Genomic DNA, 26,306 nt, shown 5'->3' with positions numbered 1-26,306 from the left:
ATGAAGGCATGTAAGTCTGCTGATGTGGCCCCCCTGCCAGGAAGAGGGTGCAAGCTGTCTTGTTACCACGAGCTGAGGGAGAAGTGGGTGAGGGAGGTAACTTTTCATCCGTCAATCCAGTAGCAGTTGTACATTTCTCTCCCTAGGCAGGTCAACACAGCGGTTTCTCAGCGGGACAAGTAGACTGACCCAGCAGCTGAGCCAAAAGGTGATCTTGTACTTCCTTCTGTTTTGCTACATGCGTTTGGGTACACCCGTATTTTTGCCTTATAAAAAACATACTTACAGGCCCCCCCTCCTTGGACTTTTTCACGTTTTATTGTGTTCCAGCATGGAACCCTGATCTATTTAACCGAGAATGTTTGCCACTCATCGACACAAAGTACTCCAAAATGTCAACGTGAGGAGAACAAAAATCCAGAAATCCAGAAATTTTACTCAATTAATTAAAAATAAAATAACAGAAAATAGTTGAATGCATAAGTATTCACCCCCTTGCTTTGACACACCTTAATTACCTCTGAAGTCACCAGCTCTCTTCTCCAAGTCACAGAATTACTGGATTGGAGTCCACCTGTGTGCAGTTGAGGTGTTTCACATGATTTCAGAATAACTACACCTGTGTCTGGGAGCTTGCATGTCCAAGAAAACACAATAAAATGTGAAAAAGTCCAAGAGGGGTGAATACATTTGCAAGGCACTGTATGTTTGCTTTTTAAAGAAGAGATTGAAGTCTGCCTCCCAAATTTGTAGGTCTCCTTTTCTAATGCAGATGAATATGTCTTATGGTAAAGAGATGTGATATGCCCCTCTGCTCTGCCAAAACCGCAATCTTGAGCTTAGGAAAACATTTTAGTCTGGTAAACTCCTGTGTTTTGGGGCCAGTGCTACCTTTTCTGAATGACTTCACAGGAGACAAAAGAACATTTTTTTTTTTCCATATCTTATGTTTCCCAGACTCTGTCTGACCTGGATTTTGTTCTGTCGGAGCTCTTCATTTTCTCAAGCCTTAATCAAACTTTTCAGCTCTTCAATGGTCAGTAATGGCATGTAGGAAACTTTAAAGTTAACCTGAAATCTTTAAACATTAAGAGCTGAGATCAGAGAAGTTCTTCTTCAGCAAAGCATTAGTGCAGTAAATAGCAGCTCACTTAGAACATCCTTTGCTGTACAACATTTGCTGTAATTTAGAATTGCCCCATTGCATTTTGTCTTTCATATCTTGACTCACAGCAATAAATGCTGCAGCCACACACAGGAAAAATAAATAGCAGACAGGCTACTGTGACCTGCCCACCTTTGAGCTCTTCAATTCAGTTCAGTTTATTGCCATATGCACCAGCGCAGTGAAATGGTCCAATACAAAGACATTAAGGAAACACCAAAAACATAAACACAGAACAGTGGCAGCAACAACAAGTTAAATAACATACATCTTAGAAAAAAACACATCAGTGTGAGCCAGTGGTAGGGGTACAGTTCAGTTATCTGACAGTTTATGGGAAGACAGTGTCTCTCAATCCGGAAGTTCGTGCCTTTATGCTCCTATAACGCTTCCCAGAGGGAAGGGGAGAGGAAAATGAGAAACCAGGATGACTGGAATCCTTTGCGATACTTCCAGCCTTCCTGATACAGCGAGATGTGAAAATGTCAGAAACAGAGGGGAGCTGTGCTCCAGTGATGGACTGGGCTGACCTGACCACCCCCTGTAACGCCTTCCGGTCAGACAACAAGCTGCTGTTGATCTTTAACGTATTGCAGGTCGTCAGGAGGAAGGGTTTCAATGCTGACATCCCTTGTCCATACCCCCACAAGTTACAGGGGCACAATTTCTCTGTGAGCTGGAGGAGCTCTGGTTGATTAGTCCAAGTCCTGGGAGACCAGGAGTCCTGGTCAGGGTCAGCCAGTGACACGACCCAGGCCGGATCCTGCGGGGCCTGGGCCTCTCAGAAACAGCGCCTTTACTGCCGGAGCCACTTCCACACCCTGGAGGAGCGGACTCTTCGTTTCCGCGCCTTGGATTGTTTCATGAGCACAGTGTATTATTGAATGAGGCTGACGTGTTGACTTCATGAAGACCTGGCCTTGCCGTTTTGCTGTTTTGTATCGGAAGGGTCACAGCAGGGAACAATTTTAGCATATCTTGACAACTTGTATTTCATCTCTTAGCTGAATCGTGGGACAGCCTAAGCCACTCAATTCTCAGAGCACAGATAACCTAATCCATAGGTAAATTACATAAGGCCAGGACCTCTGTCTTAAGTAAGGAATTTGAGGACTTTATAGCAGCATCTTGGAGGCCTCTAGAAGCAGTGAGATTGTGCTATACCCCTTGATCTCCAACCACTTGGGGTTATTGCAAACAGTCTGAATTAAAATATTCCTCTTTTGTGCTCAGAAGAGAAAACATGACAAACAGACCTCAAAAGTTTTGGGGGGGATCAAGCCCCTGCCATTTAAAGAGAAATGTGTACTCAGACAGCATCAGAGTTGAGCAGAAATCTGAACTTCATGAGAAAAGCACGACAAGGGGAGGAGAACGAGACAAACATTGTTCAGCCTATTAAGGCACCTAAGAAGGGCCCATTCAGCTCTTACCTACAGTCATAATACACGTTCAATAACGGGATTCTCTCGAGGTCAGGGTGTGGTTACAGACTGTCCAGCGATAAACCAGATTCAGATAGAATTACTGCCTTCTTAGTGCTCCATAAATACTATTGGTCTGCTCCTGACTTGTTTTCTAGCTTTGTGTTGAACAAAAACACCACTCGCATCTCATGTAACGTTCTTAAAGGGTCTCTTTCTAAAGAACGCAGTTGAAGCATCCCTACCAATCAGCTGAATCTTCATATTTCAGGTGAGTATCATGAAAAGTGCAGAGATTCGGTCTTATTGTGGAATTTGTGTCTTTTCATTGTGCTGTTTTTCCTTACCATACAGAGAATTTCGAGGACGTTTAGCATTTAACTAATGAGCACCTGCTTTCATGCCGTGTCAATCGATAGAATCTAGTTGCATAGCACTTTGATCCATCTTAGTCTAGCGGAGGATTAAGATTGTTTCTTCAAGGGAACTTGCATTGATATGTAATAGAAATAATAGCTTTCCTGCTTCATCAATACAACTTGTCTGTAGCTGGGAAATAACTGAAGTGGATCATTCTGCTCTGCAGTGGGATTCTCATTTCATTCCTGGCTTTTGCACATTTATTCTGTTACAACTACCTGGATTTTCCACAAGTTCACTGTTGGGAATTCAGGGTGTGGGGCAGAAGAACATTTCCACTGCAATATTAAATAATAAAGAAATGAAATGTCTGTAATACTGTGAATACATCTTTATGACAGCCAAGAGATACAATATCTGTATATTACTAGGGCCAGCAGTTGACGACTGTTGCTCTGCGGAAGTGTTGACAGTTACTGATTCAGTTCAGTTTCAGCAAGACATTCACCCAAGCTTGCCAGATGGCATCTTTAATTCCCATTGATAATAATCTTCAAAAACCTCATCACAACAACTCAAGCAGCCATTAGCACCCAGTATTAAGTGTTATTGTAGCTGATCAAGTCATTGGCAGAAATCGTTCCCACCATTCATAAACCTAAAGGGCTACCTTTTGCACTACAAAATATAGAGCTAGCAGAATTAACTGGTACAGTATGTAACAGAAATTAGATACACTGTAATTTCTCTAAGAAATCACTATCTAATTGGACTTCTGTGTGTTGTGAACTGTTTCCAAATGTTCCAATGTGATGATGAAATGGGAGGTTTCATTATTGTCTCAGAGAAAGATGAGTAACTGATTGAATTCAGGTGATGAAGAAAGAAATCGGCATCATTCTTTGATAATTGGAGCCATTATCACACTTTATTTGTATTAGATCTGCATCTGAAATTAAAATGTCCAAAGCAGTAAGCTTCTAATGGCTTCCACATATTGGCTTCTTCAAATGAATGTACAGTATGTTAATTCAAATGATTACCAAGAAACTATTTCACAGAAATCCAGATTCAATATAGTTCAGGTAAATGAGGCTTCTACTACATGCTGATAAAAATCGCTAATTACTGTATGTGTATATCTAAAGGCAGAAATAAAGCTGTGTTTTTCTCATTTCTACTGTACATACATTTTCAAACCAATGTAATTAAGCTGGACATTATATTAGTGTATCAGTGTTTGAGGTCTATAAAAAATACGAGCATATTTAAAATGACATACAGTATTATACAGTTGTTACTAGTGACAGCTGACAACACAGACTCCGCTGTGCCTCCTGGCCTTGTGGAAAACTTATTTTTTTCCAAGAGTTTAGGATTATTTTCCTTGGTTTATTTTTCACATCCAAGGATTCTATAACAAGGCTTTTAGCTCAAATCTTTTGCAAGAGGCCCTTTACAAATCTGTGGGTCACCTGTCGGAGTGTTTGGTGTGATTTGACAGTCAGAGCTCGTGGTCTGCAAAAGAAGCTGTGGCTCTGCCACATTAAAGTGAGATCAACGACCTGCAGATCAACACAAGTTCTGAAAAAGGACTGAGACGTCGTGAGTCTGCTTCTTTAGACTGTCGTAGACCAGTGTCTGTGGACATATCAGGGAACACTTACAGATCTCCAGTGCTTCTGTGCTGCACTCACGTAACAAGGTATGTTCTTGTGTTTTAGAAAGAATACCAGGTCCAGGAATTCCTGAATGCCATGATAATTCAGGTATGAATTTTTCTTTATAGTGGATTTGTGTAACTTATACTGCAATAATATAGTGAGTACATCATGTGCTGGTTGTCTCTCGTTTTACAGCTCAGCAGTTACCAAAGACATAAAACGAATACATGTAGATCTCTGGATCTCTATGCCATGACTAGTGAAAGAGATCTTGTGCAGTTTGGTAAAGAATAATTTACTGCAAATTACACAAATCAGCCTTTAATTAAAAGGCACTTTTCCTTTTTTTTAGATGTGACAATTTCTGACTTATTCTTTAACTTAAATATGTGGACATTGAGATGCTTAACAATGTTGAAAGAACATTTTTTAAATGTAAGTTCAAGTTAATACTTTATTTTATGTTCATAAGTTCTTATGAAATCATGTTGTTACTTGTTCTTTCACTCAGTTAGCATCTGTGCTATTTTTTGGCATATAACAATAATACTGTAGCTGTTAATCAGTCCATAGAGCAGGTCTGATAGATTTCCCTTAACTTGCACCTCTTATATATAAATTATTAAAACACTGAGGATTCTTTGCATGAACTGACATTTATACACAAGATAGGAGATCAAAATTTTTCCAAACCCTTTCCTCTGTATGACACCTGAATTATACTCTGACTCACGATCATGAAGGACAGAGCACAACAGGCGAACAGGAGAAATCCGATTTGTTTAGATGTTAGAACTCTAAAGTTAAAAAAAAATCAGCTGATTCTTACAAATAAATGTAATTTTCCAGCTTAGTTATTTTTATAATCTCTTGCTGAATTCCAAGCGTGCTTTGTCACACAGCACCCTGGAAAGTTGTACAATTGTAGTTTGAGTGACAAAATAAATATCACTTTAATTAAGTGGGTTAGAAATCTGAGTCAGTGAAATCTGCTTCAGTGGCTTATATGTATACATAGTGCTGGATTCATTCTGTTCTTTGCTCTTGTTTTACCTTTATGTGCCCCTATGCCAAATCTTTAAATAACAGGAGGTGTCTTTACACCTCTTTTTCCGTTTTTATTAAAAGAGGACACAGTAACGACAAAGCAGGAAGAAAGGACCTGTTTTTATTTGCCCTAGCAGAGCAGCACCCTCCATTGTGAGAAATTCAATATGAAAAAGTCAATGATTAGTAGTAAGGAACAGTTTTGTTTTGTCGAAAACTTGAAAAACCCAAACAAAGTGGATTTCCCACTAGATGTAGCTGCTGTTTACAAAAAACAACACTTAAAAGGACTTTTTCAGTTGTGGATGAAACTGATAACATTGGTGATCCACTAAATTAAAACACACCATTCTTCATTAACAGGCAACAGAGCCTTACGTTACAGTATTTTACTTCCCCAGAAGACTTTCTGCTAAAGACCCTTTTGCTGCAGCTGGGCTTTTTGTAATTGGTACTGTATGTAATCAGTATGTAGACAGACGCAATTTTGTAACTTGTCAAGATTTTTTTTAGCTTAATTAGCTCTTAACTTGTTTTCCTCTTAACTGTCATAAGCAACTTTGCAAACAATCTGCAAAGTCTTAGGAATGTCAAGGTCTCTATAAGAACATTGTTCAATCAAAGGCTGAATTAATTCAGATCTCAACTTAAACCCGAACCTTAAGACCCTGATTTCTGAGTGTCCAGCCAGAAGACCAGCCATGTGTGTTCCTTATAATTGCCAACATTTCTTTTCTTTTTCTGAATTTTTAATCCCCCCAGTCTGGGGTGGCAGTAAAAGTCTCAGTGGTCACACGGGGAGAAGGTAGAAGTACACACAAACTCCACAACCTTCTGTCCTGTTCATCTTCGGACAAACTGCGAGCTCTGTGGCGACACAGAGAAGGTTCGGTGACAATCGGAGGAGAGGGGTGACCTGATCTGATGTCTCCATTGACCTGCGGCAGGCTGGGAAATCAAAGAGGGTCACAGTTTCATCGGGTGTCGATGAAGCCCAGTCCTGTTCACAGTGGCGCACAACGCTCAGGAAATTGCAAAGTCTGTGCCCTAGAACTCGACTAGCACCTTCACGTTGAGTCCAGAGCCCCAGCCCTTCCTTTCCTTGGAAAAGACACAAAGTCAGAGCGGCTTGTCAGGGTTTCTGTCTGTGTTGAATTGTTGTGAAGTTCTACGGTTTGTGATGTGCAAACATTCTAACTGTTTACTTGTTTACTTGTACATTGTCTACTGTTTGTTTGTATATTGTCTTGATGCACTGTCTGCACTTTGTGTTTTTACACTTTTTTAGCAATCTAGAGACTTTCTGTAAGTAAGAATTCCATTGTACCAGTACATGGACCGGTTACATACGGCGATAAAGTTCAAGTTCAAGTTCAACTTCGTGCTCTCCGTGGCCGCTCCTAGTGAATTCACTTGTAGTCGTATTATTGGACACTAGAGGGCAGCATTGCACTCCTCTGGATCAGCCGCTTCTCGCAGGTCTTTTCATTGGCCTTGCTGTGGAGTACAAGGGGTGTGAGAGCAACGTCTCATTTAAACATAAAACGACCACCAATCATACTTCAAACGTGACTCCATCATGACAGATGGAGAAAGTGAACCCGTGCTCAACCCGTGCTCAATGCCACTCCAGAATACGCTTTAGCATGTTTTTAAAGCGCTTCGAGAGGCTGCATTTTAAAGATCATCTCATCATCAACATCAACATCCCGTTCTGACGGGGTGTAACAACGTTCACTCCTCACAACGATCAAAAGTTAAACCAGAGCAAAATTGTGAACACCTGATCACTGCGGTCACCAGTCAACATAGCGTTAACGTTTTTACTCGTATTCTTTTGGCTTCTGCTGTTTCAGGAATGCAGATCTTGCCGTCGCTGGTGCTGCTACTGTTGTTCAACTATATCATCAGTTTGTGAATTGAAATGTTGATTAGTTTTGTGTTTTGGGAATGTTGAATTCTTTACTGTTATTGTGTCTTAAATTGAGCATACGTTGCTTGCAAAATGGCATTTTTGTAATAAATGTTTGGTTTTCCATATTACACATTTATCAATCCATAAAACAACCTAAAATCACAGTCAGATTTGATCATGATTTTCTGGTGGGGGTGCAGGGCTCCCCTCTACTGCTGCAGGGCTGTGGGGTCTCTGCTGTAGAGGGAAGAATTCATTTCCAGTCTAATTCTGTCTTTCCTTCTCACAGGTTGTTTTGGTTTCCTGTGTCATCGACTTGGCTGGTGAGTAGATGTAGAAATGTTGTAATTTCCTGAAAATATAATTTTTTGACAGTAAAACTAATAGTACTGAGGAATTAAAGGCTTCTTTCAGCATTTTATGACATTTATTATGTAGAATAAGAATAAGATCTATAAACAAAAAATCCATCTTTTGCCTAAACACGTATTTATGAAGTTTTAATGTTGTATTTCAGATTTTTGGTTGTTACAAAAGAGTTTGTAGTTTAGAATAAGTACGTTCAATAGGCATTGAGAACAGTAAAATGGATAAACACTTCATGTTGCAGACAACACAAAAAAAATAAAAACTCTCACCATTATTCCCACTCTCGAAGTTTGGTTTCTGTCCAGCAAAGAGATGTCTGATCAACGATGACAAGGCGATTTATACAAATTAGATGAAGAACAATAGTTTTGACATTTCACTGCAATTAAAAGGCCTCTTGAAAAATTTGGCCCTACTGTTTGTGACTAATGTGTTTAACTTTATATTTTAGATTTGCTAACTATCAGCCCTCGTGAAGACAGTAAGTATTTCTTTCTTTATGTCAAACTGAAAATCGGTTCAATAGAGGGTTGGTAAAGTCCGATGGGCAATATAGATTGTAACCTTTTCCTCAGTTTGCAAAGGTGAAATACTTTGCTCTTATTCCTAGAACAGCCAGTATTGGCCTTTTGGACTATAAGGAAATTGAACCCCCAGTCTGATGGGGCAAAAGGTCTCCCATGTTTATTGGCTTCTATGGTGTTGTCCCTCTGAAGCCACTGAGTGATCAAACTTGCTTTCTGAAAGACCAGAGTCCAACAGACCATGACGCTGGTGGCCTGCCAAGCTCGGACCTACAAATCTGGAGCCAACGTCCCAAAAAACATCAGCATACTCTGCCAGCTGAAGCTGGCATTGGACATCCAGTCAGAAAGCTGGCATCCTGTCACAAGAGATCTGCAGTGGACTTTCTGGCTCAGTGAACTCAGTTAATGCAGTTATTGTGTGGAGTGAAGGAGTCAGAAGCACAAATACAGTGTTTCCTAGGACAGCAGGGAGCAGCTGGCAAGAGTAGGGTAACATTTAAGAGCTGGTGTCAGAGCACAGTCAATATAGGCAATCATTGTCAAGCAAGGCAGTGTTTTAGATACACTTCAAAATACAGGCCATCAGGTGAGGCTGTAAACACACAGAAATGGACATACATAGTATACGGGTTGGGCAGTGGCACTGCGCCTGTGGCAGGAAAGTTCCTGGTTCAAATCCCGCAGCTGGCAGAGGAATCATACTCCGTTGGGCCGCTGAGCAAGGCCCTTAACCCCAACTGCTCCAGGGGTGGTGTATAAATGGCTGACCCAGCGCTCTGACCCCCAGCTTCTCTCCCTGTCTGTGGGTCTCATGGAGAGCAAGTTGGGGTATGTGAAAATACAAATTCCTAATACAAGAAATTGCATATGGCCAATAAAGTGATCTCTATCTCTTATCTTACATGATACATACAGTAGTAGGACATATTAAACACTTTCATACCTATAGGTCTATTGACTCAAATAAACTCGTGAATGTATTTGTTGTGATCTCATGTCGTATTATTCAGAAAGCTTAACCACCAGGATGTGTAAAAGGCTAGAAAAGCATACATGTGTTTTAAGTTATGGGAGCTTGTCTTGAAAAATGATTTCCTTTGATAGACATCATTCCGATCAGTGTGCGACCTCGAAATGAATTTCTCTAACTGGAGCAAAACGTGTTTTCGTTGATCAGTGGTGTGTTTTTCCACAATGTATTCCTGGATCTCCCCTGTCCGTTGTTTTTAACAAGACCCAAGAGGCCTTCAACACCTCTGGAGAGACTCTGTATACAGATATACATTCACAGTGCAGGCCAGAGATCTGCAGAACGTTTGCAGCCCAAAGCTCCTGAATTGTCAGAACAAAGAGAGGCAGGGAGTCCCTGAAGAAGAGATCTGTCCTCTCCAAAGTCCCTGGATCTTTTGTATTTTACAATTTTGGTGCACAAACTTAGTAGATAGACAGATGTTATAAAAAAAAGGAAACCGGCTTTACAGCAACTGGAATGAAGTACTTTTGCAATGAAATGCACTGCAAAAACACACTGGCAGAAAATGTACTCAGAGCAATTATTTAGGCAAAAGGTAATTTTTTAACCTTTCATTTTTTTCAAAGAAATATTTTGTCTCTGACAGTACTTTGTTAAATAAAATATCTCACATAATTTTCCAGGAGATATTTATTTTGATTTATTACTTATACATCTGCTTTTAACTCTTTTGGCCCGTATTATACTTGTACTGAAGAATGGAGCCTGGTAGTTTTGTTGCTGAGATCTCTTATTCCAACAAACATTTATCGTTTTTTGGATTTTTTTGGACAAGGGAGCACAGAAAGTTCCCAGTTCTGCTACTCACGGGCCCTTGCTGCATGCTGTTCTTAAATTCTAACCAAGCAATTATTAAATTCACCAAACTTCATTTAAAATTTTTTTAGTTTGTTAGACAGTTTTGGATCGCATTGATCAAAAATCACCCAGAAATATTCACAGAAAAAGTGGACTTTGAAGACAGAACGGCAAATACCACCCTTGAGCCCACACAAATTAACTGCTGCAGAAGACTGAGTCAAAAGGCAATGAGTTATGTTAAGTTATGTTATGTTATGTTATGTTATATTATATTATATTATTATGTATATGTTATATTAGTTATATAGACCTTACTGTGTGTAAGAAAACCCAGGTTCCACAGCCAAATCAACATTAAAGATCCTGTTCTCTTTAAGCTTGCAGGACAGGCTGGTTTGATGATGGGGATGTGACCATATTAGGAGACAAAGAGCTCCTGGCTGACCTCCAGCGGAACCATGGGGATCATATCTGCGAGAATCCAGTGGACATGGAGGCACAGACAATCTCAGGACTTAAGTCCTACCAAACCCTAAACACCTTCAACAGGTTCGGGCCTGTCTTTATTAAGCCAGACGCCACTCGAATGAAACTTCATATCAGGTAGCAACAGGCCCAGTTGTTTATTGACACTTTTGGATTGATGACTTGAGGCCATTGGTTTCTACAAAATTTACATCCGAGGTTAGGAGTTACTGCTTTTGGGGAGACATTTGTGTCATATTTTACGCTCACATTCATTCAAAGGGATTGAGATTTACAGTATATGTTGTTCCCTGGAGGTCAAAAATGATCATGACAAAGACACATCTAAGCTTTCACCAGCTGGCTGCTCCTAATTAGGTACAAATAGGCTTAGATTTTCCTTCCATGAATCGGCTGTAGATGGAAACTGTCAAATGCATTGCTAGTTGAAATTTTGTGGGCGTCATCTGAAATATCTTTGGCAAGGATTTGTTGGGAAGCTGTATAAAAAAAAATATATGAATCTCAAAATGTTAGATTTTTTTTTACAGTTAATTGCACAATCATCCTTTTTCAGTAGTTTGGTCAAATTCTAATAACGATTTGAGAGTTCCTCCTGACCCGTTTTAAACTCCATTTGGCTCATTCCTGTTTCCCAGATTTAACTGCACAGAAGGCTTCATCTGTCTGAATTCTGAGCAGAAGAGGAGACGATGTGATGATTACAAAGTCATGTTCACCTGCACAGGAAGCTTCTGCTCAGGTACGTTTCCTGAATGTTTATACGCGTCCCAAGACAGAGGGGCGCCATCTGTGGCACTGACGGTTTCTCACAGGCTATTTTTATATAGCGCCTTTCACAACAAGGTTGCCCCAAGGCGCTTAACAATGCAAGTGACCGTACATGTTGTGAATACAGAACAGAAAAGGCCAGAAGACAATGGAGGAGAGGAACCAAAACCTCCCAAAAAAAACCTCTAGGGGGGTCCAAGGTCAACTGGCTGCCCAACCCCTCTGGGCATGCTAACATTATACAATTAAAAAAATAAATAAATCAATGAGGGTATTAATCCATCCATCATGCCTTCTGTATGTCAGTACTCCATGCAGATCTCTGTAGACCAGCAAAATCCTCCTAAACGATAGCTATATCCACGATGTCCCTCTTGGATCCATGGCAGTGATGCAGCATCCAACTCAGGTGGTGCCATCCGGACATGTGGGGAGGAGAACAGGATAGTTTGGTCAGAACAATTGTATCTACCTGGTGGGCCAACACAGAGACACACAATGGCAAGTACAGCAGCACCAGCAGCCATGGTTGCAGCAGGCTATGATGTAAGGTGGGAGTAGGCTAGGCTGAAGTCATAGATCTTCAGTCTGGATTTGGGGGTGGGAGACTCTTCCATAAGCTAGGGGCCCTGTAACTAAACTGTCATTTTATTAATGCGTGGAATATGAAGAAAACCTGCATTCTGTGATCTAAGCAGGTGACTTGGATGGTATACATTAATAAGGTCCATTAGATAGACAGGTGCCTGACCTCTGAGAGCCTTGTAAGTAAATAGAAGGATTTTAAAGTCCGCCCTGTACCTGACAGGAAGCCAATGAAGAGAGCAAAGTATGGGGGTTGTATGGTCGTACTTTCTGTTCCTAGTAACAATTCTAGCTGCTGCTAGTCCCTGACAGTAGGGCATTGCAGTAGTCTAACCTGCTGTATACAAGAGCATGTATTAATTTCTCTGTGTCTTGAGTGGAAAGAAACTGCCTTAGTTTTGCAGTGTTTCTTAACTGTAGGAAACATGTATTCAATACTGTTTTAACATGAGAGTTAAATGAGAGCCTTGTGTCTAATATGATGCCTACGTTACGTGCTGAGTCTTTGAGGCAGGTTTTTAAATCCTCTGAGTTAAGTGCTGAAGTTATCGTAGTCCTATCAATACCTATCAGTATTGCTGCCTCCGAACAACAGAACCTCAGTTTTATCGGTGTTGAGTAACAATTTTATATCATTTTAGAAATGGACTACACAAGTGATGAAGCTTTCATGCATTATCCCTACAATTCTAAACTATTTTGGTTTAAACCTCATTCAGCCTCCAATGAATACCTGTAGAGAAGCTCAGTTTTCTAACGGTCGTGTTTCTGTGTCAAACAGGGTGTCGAACGCGCTGGTTTGACATCGATGACCCGTCGGGGAACGGAGACTATGAGGTCCTGAGCGAGCTGCTCACCGTGTACCCCCGAGAGATCTGCTCCAAACCCCTGGCCATCGAGGCGCAGACGCTGTCGGGAACCCCAGCTTCTCTCACTGGGGACACTTTCCAAGTGTGAGGCACCTCCGTCAGCTGCCACGCCCTGCAGTGAATATACATCATGTTCGATTGCCTTTAATAATAGTAATTGCTTACACTTATATAGCGCTTTTCTGGACACTCCACTCAAAGCACTTTACAGGTAATGGGGACTCCCCTTCACCACCACCAGTGTGCAGCCCCACCTGGATGATGTGACAGCAGCCATAGTGTGCCAGTACTCTCACCACACACCAGCTCTCGGTGGGGAGGAGAGCAGAGTGATGGAGCCAGTTCAGAGATGAGGATTATTAGGAGGCCATGATTGGTAAGGGCCAATGGGAAATTTGGCCAGGACACCGGGGTTACACCCCTACTCTTTTCGAGAAATGTCCTGGGATTTTTAATGACCACAGAGAGCCAGGACCTCGGTTTTATGTCTCATTTGAAGGACTGCACCTGTTTAATGAGACTGCGCCTGTTTGGGCGGAGCGGTGGCTCTGTGGATAAGGATCTGCGCCTGTGACTGGAAAGTTGCCGGTTCAAATCCCGCAGCCGGCAGAGGAATCCTACTCCGTTGGGCCCCTGAGCAAGGCCCTTAACCCCAACTGCTCCAGGGGTGCCGTACAATGGCTGACCCTGCGCTCTGACCCCAAGCTTCTCTCCTTGTCTGTGTCTCATGGCGAAAAGCTAGGGTATGAGAAAAGATGAATTCCTAATGCAAGAAATTATACAGGGCTAATAAAGAAACATTACATTACAGTGTCCCTGTCATTATACGGGGGCATTAGGACCCACATAGACCACAGGGTGAGCACCCCCTGCTGGCCCCACTAACACCTCTTCCAGCAGCAACCTTAGTTTTTCCCAGGAGTCCCCCATCCAGGTACTGACCAGGCTCACACCTGCTGAGCTTCAGGGGGACTGCTAGCTGTGAGTTGCAGAGTGATATGGCTGCAGGTCATATCCAGCATGAAAAACAGAGCAGAGTCACTCAGAGGAGAGATCGTTTCAGAGACGGAAATGATTAGATTAGATTACTCTTTATTGCCACACAACAATAGTAGGTGGAATTTGCTTTCGGTACTGAAAAGAAGACAGCTGAGACATACATACAGATGCAGCCATTCATAGTGCGCGTTACAGACACGTACCGCAGGTGGCGTCGCGCATTGTGACGCAAGATGACGCGCGGCACCGCAGTACGTGATTGGTTGACCGACAGGGGCACTCGTGGTCCGTTGGTCTGTCGTAGAAAGACTTACAGTAAACGTCTTTGCTGTGCCCGTTGTAGATATTGAATTTTACCACTGAAGGGAAATCTTAGTAGCTGAGCATAAAAAGAATAGGAGCATACTGTAACGCGTGTGAAGGCCATAAACGATATTAATTTTGGAACATAAACATACAGTACTGTATATGGCTGGTCTTGGTACTTTAAAGAAAAAATACACACCAGTATTCCATTTCTCCCTAAACATTTTAAGCATCGAAGTCTTTAACTAAAGAGATACCGGAGTCAACAAGCATACTTTTAGAATTTGATTAATAGGGAATATAATATGGAATCGCGTATCTAAAGAATTTAATAACGATATGATTATATTCGTGTACTGCGACAGGGCTGTGTAGGGCTGTTTCGCCTCTCTCTCTTCATGCGACTTCCCCTGTAGCCTACTGGTCTACGTGCCCACTTACCAACTCACGGGTTGTGTGTTCAAATCCAGCTGGTGCTGGACTTTTCTTTTAACAAACATTTCTTCGAAAAAATAGAATAGCGATATTATGGACAATCAATTGACTTTTATATTTCAAAATATCACAACATGATCGATTCTAAGTCATTTTTGATAACAATGAATAGTCACCTTCTTCCCTTCTGACAACGGTCCCTGCTTCTGCTTCCTGCTTCTATTGTGTGTGTGTGTAATAGAGTAAATTTTTATAGAGAAATGGAGGCTGGACAGTATGCGATACAATATAAACATTTATATTGATTTAAATCGTGTTTTGATTTAAATCGCAAACACGTGTTTAATTATATGTGTTTTTTTAATCATAATCAGGCTAATGCAACATAAATTGATACAGTATCTCTGTCTTATTTTTAGTAAATAAGGTGCATTTTTGCACACTATATGTGCAAACGTTTTATGATATGTCGCTGTTGTGAATGTCTGTGGACATGTGCTGGCTGGACAGGAGGCTCCACTGTACACAGAGAGCTTAGAAGACAAAGATATCAATTTATTTTAGTCAAAAATTTATATATCACCTTTAAAAGTGGAATCTCAAAGCAAAGTAAATACCCAACACTGATTGAACCCATCTGCCATGCATAAAACACCTTGAATTGAATTGAATTGAGGGAAAGAGGGGGGGAGGGCGCGCGGCAAATAAGATACACTCCACAGGCATCCAAAATAGCAACATATGAAACGTTTGCACATATAGTTAAGTTATTACTTGGTTTTCAAAGTCGGGAGACATTAGATGCTTGCCACACCCGGACTGTTAAACCAACGCATTAGCACGTCAAAGCCCATTGAGGAGCCGGGCGCAATAATTGTTTTGTCCCTTGATTTACTGATCTGCATTAATTATGGAAATCGAGTTCCTGCTCTGTGCAGACGACCTGGTCCCGCTGTCGCCCACAGAACAGAGGCTGCGCCAGAACCTGGCACTGCTGGAGCAGCACTGTCAGACCTGGGCGCCGACAGTCAATCTGGACAAGACCAGTTATGGTTTTCCAGAAAAAAAGCCAGACCTCAGGGAAACAGGTACAAATTCACACTTAACAACACATTAACACCTAACAACGGGAGCAGGGACGAATTAGGCCAGTACCCACTATTGTTAAACATACAGAAAATGATATTAAAGTATTGAATATTAGTATTGGCTTTAGTATTAGCCATACAGAACATTAAAGTGCCCCTTTTCCATTCAGCGGGTGCCTGAGCCGCTGTGTCCTATCTTCTGACAGTCGCCGTTGTGAACAAACATTTCTTTGAAAAAATGAGACGTTTCCCTTGGTCAGAGATATAAATATATAATATATAAATAAATTAAATTTAACTAACATGTGAAATAGCGTGTGAAAAAGTGGTAGTTTAAGCTTTTCTGCTAATATAATATGGAATCGCGTATCTAAAGAATTTAATAACGATATGATTATATTCGTGTACTGCGCGACAGGGCTGCGTAGGGCTGTTTCGCCTCTCTCTTCATGCGACTGTACCAGGAAGAGGATTTCTTTCTATTCGAAACGTGTATTTTAAAAGTTTAAGAAGTAAAAACCTTACAGCGTACACAGATTTCTAAACTGATCAGGATCGTTATCTTTGTCTTATGCATAATAATGTTCACCGCTCTGTCCTGCAAATTAATAATAAACTTCATTTTATATAGCGTTTTAAACGAATAAGTAATTAGATTGCTCATAAACCTAATCACTTGCTTTTTCTTTTTATTTAGGCTCAGATTTCAACTATCGATCGTATTATTAATAACCATAATAACAACCAACCAACAAAAACAACCATATAAACATTATACCAACCAAAAACATAGATAACGACCACAATACAAAATCAAATATATCAAACCATTATACTCATATACGCAAATTCATCCAATTATCATAATCCCGCCCCTTATGCAAAACCAAACCCTCCTCCCATCCCAGTTTATCCTCTTTATCATAAACAAAATCCACCTCAATTTTCAACATAAAGCATTACTGCTTACTGGGTTTTTGAGGGGGGGGGGGAGGTGTCTTTCGCTGGAAATCTCGCCTGCTTCTACTTTACGAGTACAACCCCCTCTCTGCAGGAGTGCTGGCTGTGACGAATTAAACCTGTTTCACAGGTATTTTCAAAGTAGGAAGTACAGTGTTAACTGGTAGCTGGGCTCCTCAATTAAATCGCTTTAACGTGCTAATGCGTTGGTGTAACAGTCCGGGAGTGGCAAGCTTCTAATGTCAACTCGACTCGATTGGAAGACAATGAATGTATTTTAGCCCTAAATGAATTAATAGCAAACATGGTTTACATAAAATACATTTTTCCAAGAAAGTTTATAATAATGCGATCTATAGTTGAAATCTGAGCCTAAATATAAAGGAAAAGCATTTTCAGAGAGCAATCACGCTGTGTTTATGTAGAAAAAGCGATTAGGTTTATGAGCAATCTAATTACCTATTCGCCTAAAACGCTATATAAAATTAAGTTTATTTAGAGAGGAATGATCAGTGTCGCAGTTTAAATAATTTTCGTAGGAGGGCTTGGACAGATTCCAAGTGCATTTTTGCAATTTACGTTGTAATACAGTTTAGAATACAGTTAGTCTAAGCTTTATCAGCTTTATTTATGGGTTGCAATTTAGAAAAAGTCAAAAACCGCACTCAAAATGCAATTTAGAGCTTTCTGGCAAGGGGAGACACCCAAATTATAATGTAACATGCCACTGTTTGTGCATGAACAAAGTTATACTGCAATTTTCCTTAGATACGCGATTAAAAAAAGTAAATTTTTTGAATCCCCGGCGGAACACACTCCATAAGAATCAGCGCTTTTATATAGTATATCGCCTTTAAACACATATATTTAAATACGCGTTTACGATTTAAATCAAAACGCGATTCAAATCAATATAAATGTTTATTTTGTAACGCATAGGTGACTATTCATTGTTATTAAAAAGACTTAAATTCGATCATGTTGTGATATTTAGAAATATAAATTTGTTTGGTGCGAGTGAGGTTTTATTTAATCTCTGACCAAGGGAAACGTTTCATTTTTTCAAAGAAATGTTTGTTAAAAAATAAAGTCATACAGTAGTTCCATGGGATTCAATCACAGACCATGTGACATGGGAGTCAGGAAACTAACACACAGCGCCACCAGATCTGATAATGCAATAAAAACGCTATAAAATAATGTGACTAGGCACAGAACAAGTTTACAGCACAGTACAATAATAAATGCTGACCATGACTTTAGAAGCATAAATTACCTTACACTCAATTTAAACACAAGCTGTCTTTAGCCCTCTAAGCTGGTTCATACAGAAATGTAGAGATCCAGGCTCAGAACACACAGCTTCATTAGCGAATACATATGCAGGACAACTAGAGAAGATGTTTTACAGAGGATGGATTTTTAGAAACATCCCATCAGTGACATCACTGAAGTCAACTCCTACTGTAGGTAACTGTCGTGTGGATAGTTTCACAAGACTCAGACAAAGGTTTAAGCATCGCTTGTTCTAGATAAAACTGCAAAAAAAAACAACAACCCATAATGTACTTCTTTGCAGCTCTGTTTGCCAAAATCATATATTCACAACGTGAAATTAGAAAATAATATTACGTAACCAAAATCCGCAATATGGAAACAGAACCTGTGTAATTGTTGACAGATGATGTTCTCGTAACATTTTTACAAGACAAACTACAACATTTAAAAAATGACTTGTATGTACTTGATATCTCTAATCAATCCACGGCAATATAGTTAAAGCAGTCCCCGCACAAAACGAAACTAGAACGCCCTGGGCATACCGTTTCGCGCTTCTTATCAGTTGCTCAAAAGTAATTTGACCGTATGAAATGCATAATATAAACCTAGAAACATATACAGTACGTGAGCAGTACTTACGTAGTATCGGTGTCAAGACATACCTCTCAAATACTGTAAATCAAGTTAAAAATATCTCAAGACCGATTCTGGTCATAATGAAACCATGTTTCGTGTATGTTTTCTTTAAAGTACCGAGACCAGCCATATACTGTATGTTTATGTTCCAAAATTAATATCGTTTATGGCCTTCACACGCGTTGCAGTATGCTCCTATTCTTTTTATGCTCAGGCACTAAGATTTCCCTTCAGTGGTAAAATTCCATATAAATATTCAATACTTAAACGGGCACAGTTAAGACATTAAATATACATATACATACTGTATACAGTACAGTTTGCATACGGTAATATGTTTATGTTCCTAAATCAATCTCTTTTATGAGCATGTGTAAGGCATGGTGAATCGATTCTCAAAAATTACTGTACTTTGCATGATTGGAAAAAAATGCGTGATTGCGAAATGCTGTGGTGTTACTTTTACAAAGACGGTCAATGAAAAAAAGAATGTGGACCAGGGCAATACTTTGGGTTTACAGCTTGTCCAAGGTCATTTATTATTAATACTATTAGTAATATCTTCGTTAAAGACTTTGATGGCTACAGCTCAAACATGAGAGGTTGAGCTTTATTAGCTCCACCTTGCGGAAATTCCGGATACTATTATTTTGCTTGTCGTATTATAGGAGAATTTACGGTAACTCGCGGTATTTACCGGTAACTTGCGGTAGACTGCGTACAGCGTACCGCAAAATAATGCGGTATCGCCCGCGCATTTTGAATGGCTGCATCTGTACAACAGATACACTACACATTTAAATAGGACAGAAGACAAACAAACATCGTCACATACGTATGTAAACAACTTTCCATGTAAAGGTACAAGTAATAGGTTTATTCCATGCTGAAAAATAGAAGAAAGAGAACACAACGTTTCGGCCGTGGAGCCTTCTTCAGGTGTGAGAGAGACAAGGCAGTAGGCAAAGGTAATGTAGCAGGAGAACAAAGGCTGGGAGGGAGGAGGAGTGAGAGGCGGGAGCAGGGGACAGAAAGAGAGGCCAATCAAGAGGTGTGAAGTCAGAATGGGTGCAGAGAGGTGTGAAATGAAACCTCCAATGAATGCAGAAAATTTAGAAGAAAAGTAGTCTGTCGTTAAGAGAAGGGGGAAGGTGTAATCCTAGCTACAGGATAATTTTGGTTTCTGTAGTCTTTCTGATGTATGAGAAATTTTGAAATTGTTTCCCATTTCACCTCTGACGGCCATGACCACTCTAATCTCTCCGTCTGTGTTCTCAAAGATGGTTTTCTGAACTCATACACACTCAGACTTCACACCTCTTGATTGTGCGGTTGCTCTGTGGCTAAGGATCTGGGCCTGTGGCTGGAAGGTTGCCGGTTCGTATCCTGCGACCAGCAGAGGAATCCTACTCCATTGGGCCCCTGAGCAAGGCCCTTCTCCCCAGCTGCTCCAGGGGTGCTGTATAAATGGCTGACCCTAAGCTCTGACCCCCAGCTTCTCTCTCCCCGCCTGTGTGTCTCATGGAGAGCAAGTTGGGGTATGTGGAAAAGACAAATTCCTAATACAAGAAATTGTGTATGGTTAATAAAGTGATCTGATCTTATCTCATCTTTGAATGACCATGGTTAGGTTGTCTAAAAACAATTCAGGGTCTCCGAAAGAAAACTTGAAGCCGCTTCTTTGCTGTGTTTTCCAGCTACGACGCCACCTATGGGTTTGCCTGTGTGAACGCAGATCAGAGTGACAGCAGGTGTGAGGATTATAGGGTTCGATTTACCTGCCCAGAAGTGTTCTGCTCAGGTACAGGTGTTTTTACTTTTCACAAGTGCTTTTTTTCTGCCTTTTTTTGGAAAGTAGACTCCTCATTTATTTTTACCTATTCTTATTAACTATTTACTGTGCCCTTCCATTCTAATTACTAATGGATTTTATAACAGCCTTTCGGGAAGAAGATAAGATCCTAATCTTGCAATCTAGTGCCTGTGTATATACACTACAGTGGACTCCGGAATTATTGGCACCCCTTGACAAATACGAAGAAAAAAGTCATAATGAAATAAACCACATAGATAATGACAGATATTTAATACCCGTACCGCATGTCAGGGGAATACTTGTCCTTTTTATTCTAAAACATGTTTTTCATCTCAAGGTTCAATTGGAAACAAGTAATGCTGTTTTACCCGAACAACATAGCGGCCAAACGTATTGGCACCCTTCAAGATCCCTTCAAATAAAACCAAACGCATCTGAAAAAATAATATTTATACTTGTTGAGTTCAATTTTGTTTTAAGGAACTAATGCGTGTACTTGAGGGCTGATGGGCTGACCCCATCCCCCTCCTCCAGACTGGGCAGGAGCAGCTTCCCTGTGGGACAGGCAGCTCTTCAGCCTCATCCTCTCTGTAGAAACCAGCCTGCACCCTCAACTCTCTGTGTCTGCCATGAGTCTTCCAGTTCTACAGAATTCACTTCTCCCACTAAATCTGAAACAGACACTCTCTCCTCTACTCACATTTGTGCCCATCTGTACAGCTGGGCAATGTACTGCAGCAAGTCAAGTGAAGAACCTTGCTCAGTGGTACAGCAGTGTCTCCCGTGGGATTTGAACCCACAACCTTCCCCTTGCAAGTCCAGAACCCTGACCACTGCTCCACACCACTTTCCCAACCTTTTCTCAAATTCACTTTCCTGACTTTCTCTCCACTTCTACTACTGTTTTCCAGTATCCCAGGAGTGCAGAACCGGTTGGTTTAGCAGTGATGATCCATCTGGTGTTGGGGACATTGAGTCAATCACCCAGCTTCTCCAGAAATACCCCGAGCACATCTGCTACAATCCCATTGCTATCCAGGCGCAGACGGTGGCTGGGATACCTGCCAAGCACACTGGAAACACCTTTCTCACGTGAGACGAGACATGGTTCAGTCAGGCTAGACATGTGAGGAATTTCAGTGTCCTACAGTACTGTTCAAAGTTTGGGAAAATCCAGCTAAGTATCTTTGCACCGTCAATGAAAAACAGCTTATTGATAATATTATTGACGCCTGTTAATAATAATGTGCTCAATAATTTAACAACATATATATATATATGTATATCTTTATTAAACATTTGAGATTATAAAATAAATACATCACAGATCGAGACACAGTGAGCTATCTCTGGAGAAATAAACATTAAGAAAAATGAATTTTGCTCAAAGATAATTAGTATAAGTTATTTTGAGAATATGGAGTGAGACTTGAAAATCATTAGACAGCAACCTACAGCAGTTATAAATAATTAATCGTTGGAGAGTTTAGATATTCAAAGATTAAAGAAGGCTTTGAAAAATCATGGCACTAAAGCCACATACTGTACGTACCAGAGGAAATATGAATGCAGATGGATTCTGGCAGAAGACAAATACAGCCAGAGAAGAAATGACACAAAAAATGACAGGCCTCTGTTTAAGGTGCTTGTAGCACCCCAGGGTGTTAAGAAGAAAGTGAAGCCACAACAGGCAGGGCAGCAGCAGGTATAAATTTCATAAATGCACTTCCAAAACCATACCTGAGGTGGGTGGTAAGTGATATGTAATGCAAGTTCTGTAAAAGCACTCTCCACATCGCCTGCATTTCTTTTTTTCATTCCGGGTCTCTGGACTGTACTTACAAGTTTAGGAAAGGGAGTGGCCTTACAGCTTCAGAGCTCTCTTATAATTAGCATTTAGCTTTGGTGCATCGGAAGATGACCCTTTTGGCTGCCAGAGGTCACTTCTTCCCTTATCAGGGAGTGACGAAAAAAATTTGATACTCCGGTTGTTAAATTACCAGTATTCTTTTCTTATCATTCCTAAAGTTTTGTTAGATGTTTCTGCCATAAGTAGTAATTATTTTTGTAATGCTTCGAAAGGGAGGAATATTTTGAAGTCCCTTTAATTCAGCATTGACTGCCTCTTGAGTGTCACCATGGCAGATGTGCCCTCTGTAGTTCAGGAACATTTTGAAGACCCTGACTGGTGCTGTATTTTCTAGCTGAATTTTAGCTGGTGCTTCAGCGTTATCAGCGAGAGCTGGATCAGTGGTCCATCTGATTGTGGCTCTGTTGCTTGCACTGTGGGCTCGCACAATGACAGAGGATCAAGCGATCCCAGCTTTCCTTTGCTTTAGTGCCTGTGTCAAGGTTGTAGAGGCTGGCCAAGGTACAAAGCAATTGGCATTTCCAAAACTCAGATGCAAAGGAAATCTCTCGGCCGTTGCAAATTGATTCAAACTCTTGCTTCATTCAGCTATGATGTCGCATATGGATTTGCCTGCATCAATTCTGACCAAAGCAGTGGCAAATGTGAAGACTACCGTGTCATGCTGACCTGTCCTATGGATTTCTGCCAAGGTAAGGCTGGGCTCCTCCAAATTCCTTCCTTATGAAACCAGAAAGGGCCTGCATAGTTTTTGGAATTAAATAATCCCAACAAATGTGGCAATGCTATAATTGATGTAATTCTACGGAATATTCTCTAGGACCAACCCAAACGTACACCTTTAACAATGTCTGAAGCGTGACAGGCTGGGAAGGCTGTCTTTTTCCATTATAGTGCGTGATAGAGAAACCTGCAGCCCACACAATCTTATGGTCTGTGTCTGGCCTGGAAAGGGTAGCGTTCTTCAAGACAGCCCTGACTACTGGACACTGGACGGCAACAGCCCGTTAGCCTATAAATCCACACAAGGAAACACATTCATTATTTTGCATCTGGTTTCGTGTGCATGACCACATGACATCAATCAAAGTTTTTTTTATCAAGTGCACAACAGTACAGTGTGCAGCAGTAGTTTCTGGCAATGAAATGTCTTTGGACAGAATAGCAGAGGGCAAAGGCCCTTCCACTTGACTAGTGGGCATTGAGAGTGTCTGTAAGAGGCTATTGTGCTGAAATGTCACATGTCTGTAAATTCCAACACCTCTTGGAGTCACTGGTGCTTTATTGTTGTTTTGTCCTGTGAGCTATTACTAGCGATGCTTCTCTCTGATGGGGGAGCTTTAGCTGAGCAGTACACCCAGCAAAAGTACCTAAGGCTGACTTTTTGGCCTATTGAGTGTTCTTCACAAACAGGTGGCAAAGTGGGAAAATTCACTTTTCTGCTCATTCCTGTTGCACTTAGAGGTATGAGTGACAGGGGCTTGCAATAACCATAGCCCTGCCATTAAAGACTGGTTAAGATGTAACTAGTTTCACCTGCTCGTCACTGAGTTTGTAACAACCAGGGTTGCTGGGTATACAAGGTTTTGTTCACCCTGTGTCCTTAGAGCAAAGGTTAGAAGTTTGGTCAGGTAGGAGGGAAGCCCGTGATTAGAAAGTATGTTTTGCTGGACGGTAGGGTGTCAAATAGTAAGGGCTCAAGTGAACTAGGCTGTGTTTTAAATGTTTATATTTTTTCTACAACGAGGTTTATGTGTGAGCATCTCTGGTGCCACAGTGCCAGTGGGAGTGTCCACATTTTTCACAAAGACTTTAACTTCCTCTTTGCAATTTCAGGGATCATTTGCTTAGCCGTATTTGCAGACTGACCTGTAGCTCCAGAAAACCGAACCTGGTCTGCAAGTTAGATCAGGGGTCAGATATCTGCATTCATTTCCTCGTAAGACGGAGGTGAAATTTGATTTGAAAATTCACAGCTGGAGCCAAACCTAAGGATAACGCACAAACAAAACCCACAAACATAGCCTTTGGATCAAAGAAAACAATGGTACAATGGAACACAATACCTTGTGGTCTCAGGAATTCAAGCAACATTGCATTAGTAAGAACGATCTTTTGTTACAATTGTATGCCTTTTTGTACAGTGAAGGGCTGTTTGTCTTCATTAGGTCAGATGACCAGCCAGTACAGAAACAGACATTAGTCATCTAAAAAAAGCATCAAATGCATATTTAAGAGCAAAAATAAGAAAAATACATGAGAAAATTTGCTTAACTATCTCATCAAAATATGTCATCAAAATGATCAGGCCCTTTTAGGACAAGGGCCTGGGTTTCTGGCTCTGGTCTGAATTAGCAGAAGCAGTGTCAGGGTGAGGGCTAGGTGCATACTGTAGACTTACTGTATGTGCTGCAGTACAGATCAGATCAGCTCACTTTAGTGGCCATATACAATTTCTTGTATTTGGAATTTGTCTTTTCACATATCCCAGCTTGCTCTCCATGAGACACACAGGCAGGGAGAGAAGCTTGGGGTCAGAGCGCAGGATCAGCCATTTATATGGCGCCCCTGGAGCAGCTGGGGTTAAGGGGCTTGCTCAGGGGCCCAACGGAGTAGGATTCCTCTGCTGGATACGAACCGGCAACCTTCCAGCCGCAGGCGCAGATCCTTAGCCACAGAGCCGCCGCCCTGCCCCAGCAGTCCCAGTCGGTTTCGAATTGGACAGACTAAGGCAGCCCGAGCCCCGCCAGGTCAGACTGGCTCTGATGCTGCTGCTCCTGTCTCCCTGCGACAGTGTGCAGGACTGGCTGGTTTGACATCGACGACCCCAGTGGGCGTGGCGACTACGAGACCCTGCAGCAGATCCTGGTGGAGCACCCCGAGGGGGTCTGCTCAGACCCGCTGGGCATCGAGGTCATGACCACTGCCGGCACTCCTGCCCTGCAGACCAATAACGTCTTCCAAGTGTAAGAATGACGCCGCCGCGGACAGGAACAGACGGATTAATATGCATCCAGAATTGTTATTCTGTAATTCTGGCACGAATGACCCGGACGGGTTAAACTAATGCTGGTAACATCACACCCTGGTTAAATTTTGTTAACAGGGCAGAACTTCAGTTATCCACTTGGAATAGGGGGAAGAACACAATAGAAATTTGGTTTTACAAACATCATTGCATAAAACGAAGTTTATCAGAGTGAATATCTTAATGTTTGCTTTTTCTGCTGTGAGCCGGCTGACAAAGAATGGTTACAGCGCTATATAAATGCAATTTATTTTCATTTCTTGAGTTTATATACATCATAACATCACTTTATTAGCCCTATACAATTTCTTGCATTAGGAATTTGTCTTTTCACATATCCCAGCTTGCTCTCCATGAGACACACAGACAGGGAGAGAAGCTTGGGGTCAGAGCGCAGGGTCAGCCATTTATACGGCACCCCTGGAGCAGTTGGGGGGTTAAGGGCCTTGCTCGGGTGCCCAACAGAGTAGAATTCTTCTGCCGGCGGTGGGATTTGAACCTGCAACCTCCCAGCCACAGGCACAGATCCTTAGCCACCGATCTGCCCTTTTTTTTATAATACTTTTCATCCCATGTGATCGTGGACTTTTTCTTTCTTCCACTCAGAAAGAACCCACCAAGTTTTGTAACAACCCACTTGTTTGATTGTCAGGGATAGACAGAATGGTCAACATCGTGACTTCATCTGGACTCATCCATTTCTCCTGGTGTTCCTCCTTTCCCCTCGCCGGTCTGCAGGTACGACGCCACCTACGGCTTCGCTTGCGTAAATGCCGAGCAGCCGCCCAACAAGCCCTGTGAAGATTACAAGGTCCGATTCACCTGCCCTCCGCAGTTCTGCGAGCACAGAAGGCCGCCGACAGTGGCGTAA

General features: G+C 41.4%; 1 protein-coding gene across 1 annotated transcript; it reads left to right on the top strand.

Moving 5' to 3' along the window:
• On the top strand, positions 1–26,306 carry muc5.7 (mucin5.7). The gene is made up of 12 exons (XM_088938477.1): positions 1–87; positions 4,674–4,718; positions 7,865–7,898; positions 8,396–8,425; positions 10,683–10,854; positions 11,430–11,533; positions 12,929–13,100; positions 20,419–20,522; positions 21,449–21,629; positions 22,996–23,099; positions 25,202–25,373; positions 26,174–26,306. Exons 1-12 carry the CDS (start codon positions 1–3, stop codon positions 26,304–26,306), a joined length of 1,338 nt encoding a protein of 445 aa, XP_088794603.1.

The sequence above is a fragment of the Atractosteus spatula genome, chromosome 20 (genome assembly GCF_055471065.1).
Source record: "Atractosteus spatula isolate fAtrSpa1 chromosome 20, fAtrSpa1.hap1, whole genome shotgun sequence".
NCBI classification, from domain to species: domain Eukaryota; kingdom Metazoa; phylum Chordata; class Actinopteri; order Semionotiformes; family Lepisosteidae; genus Atractosteus; species Atractosteus spatula.
Note: the sequence above shows the minus strand (reverse complement) of the source record. Positions and strands in the feature narration are given on the sequence as shown.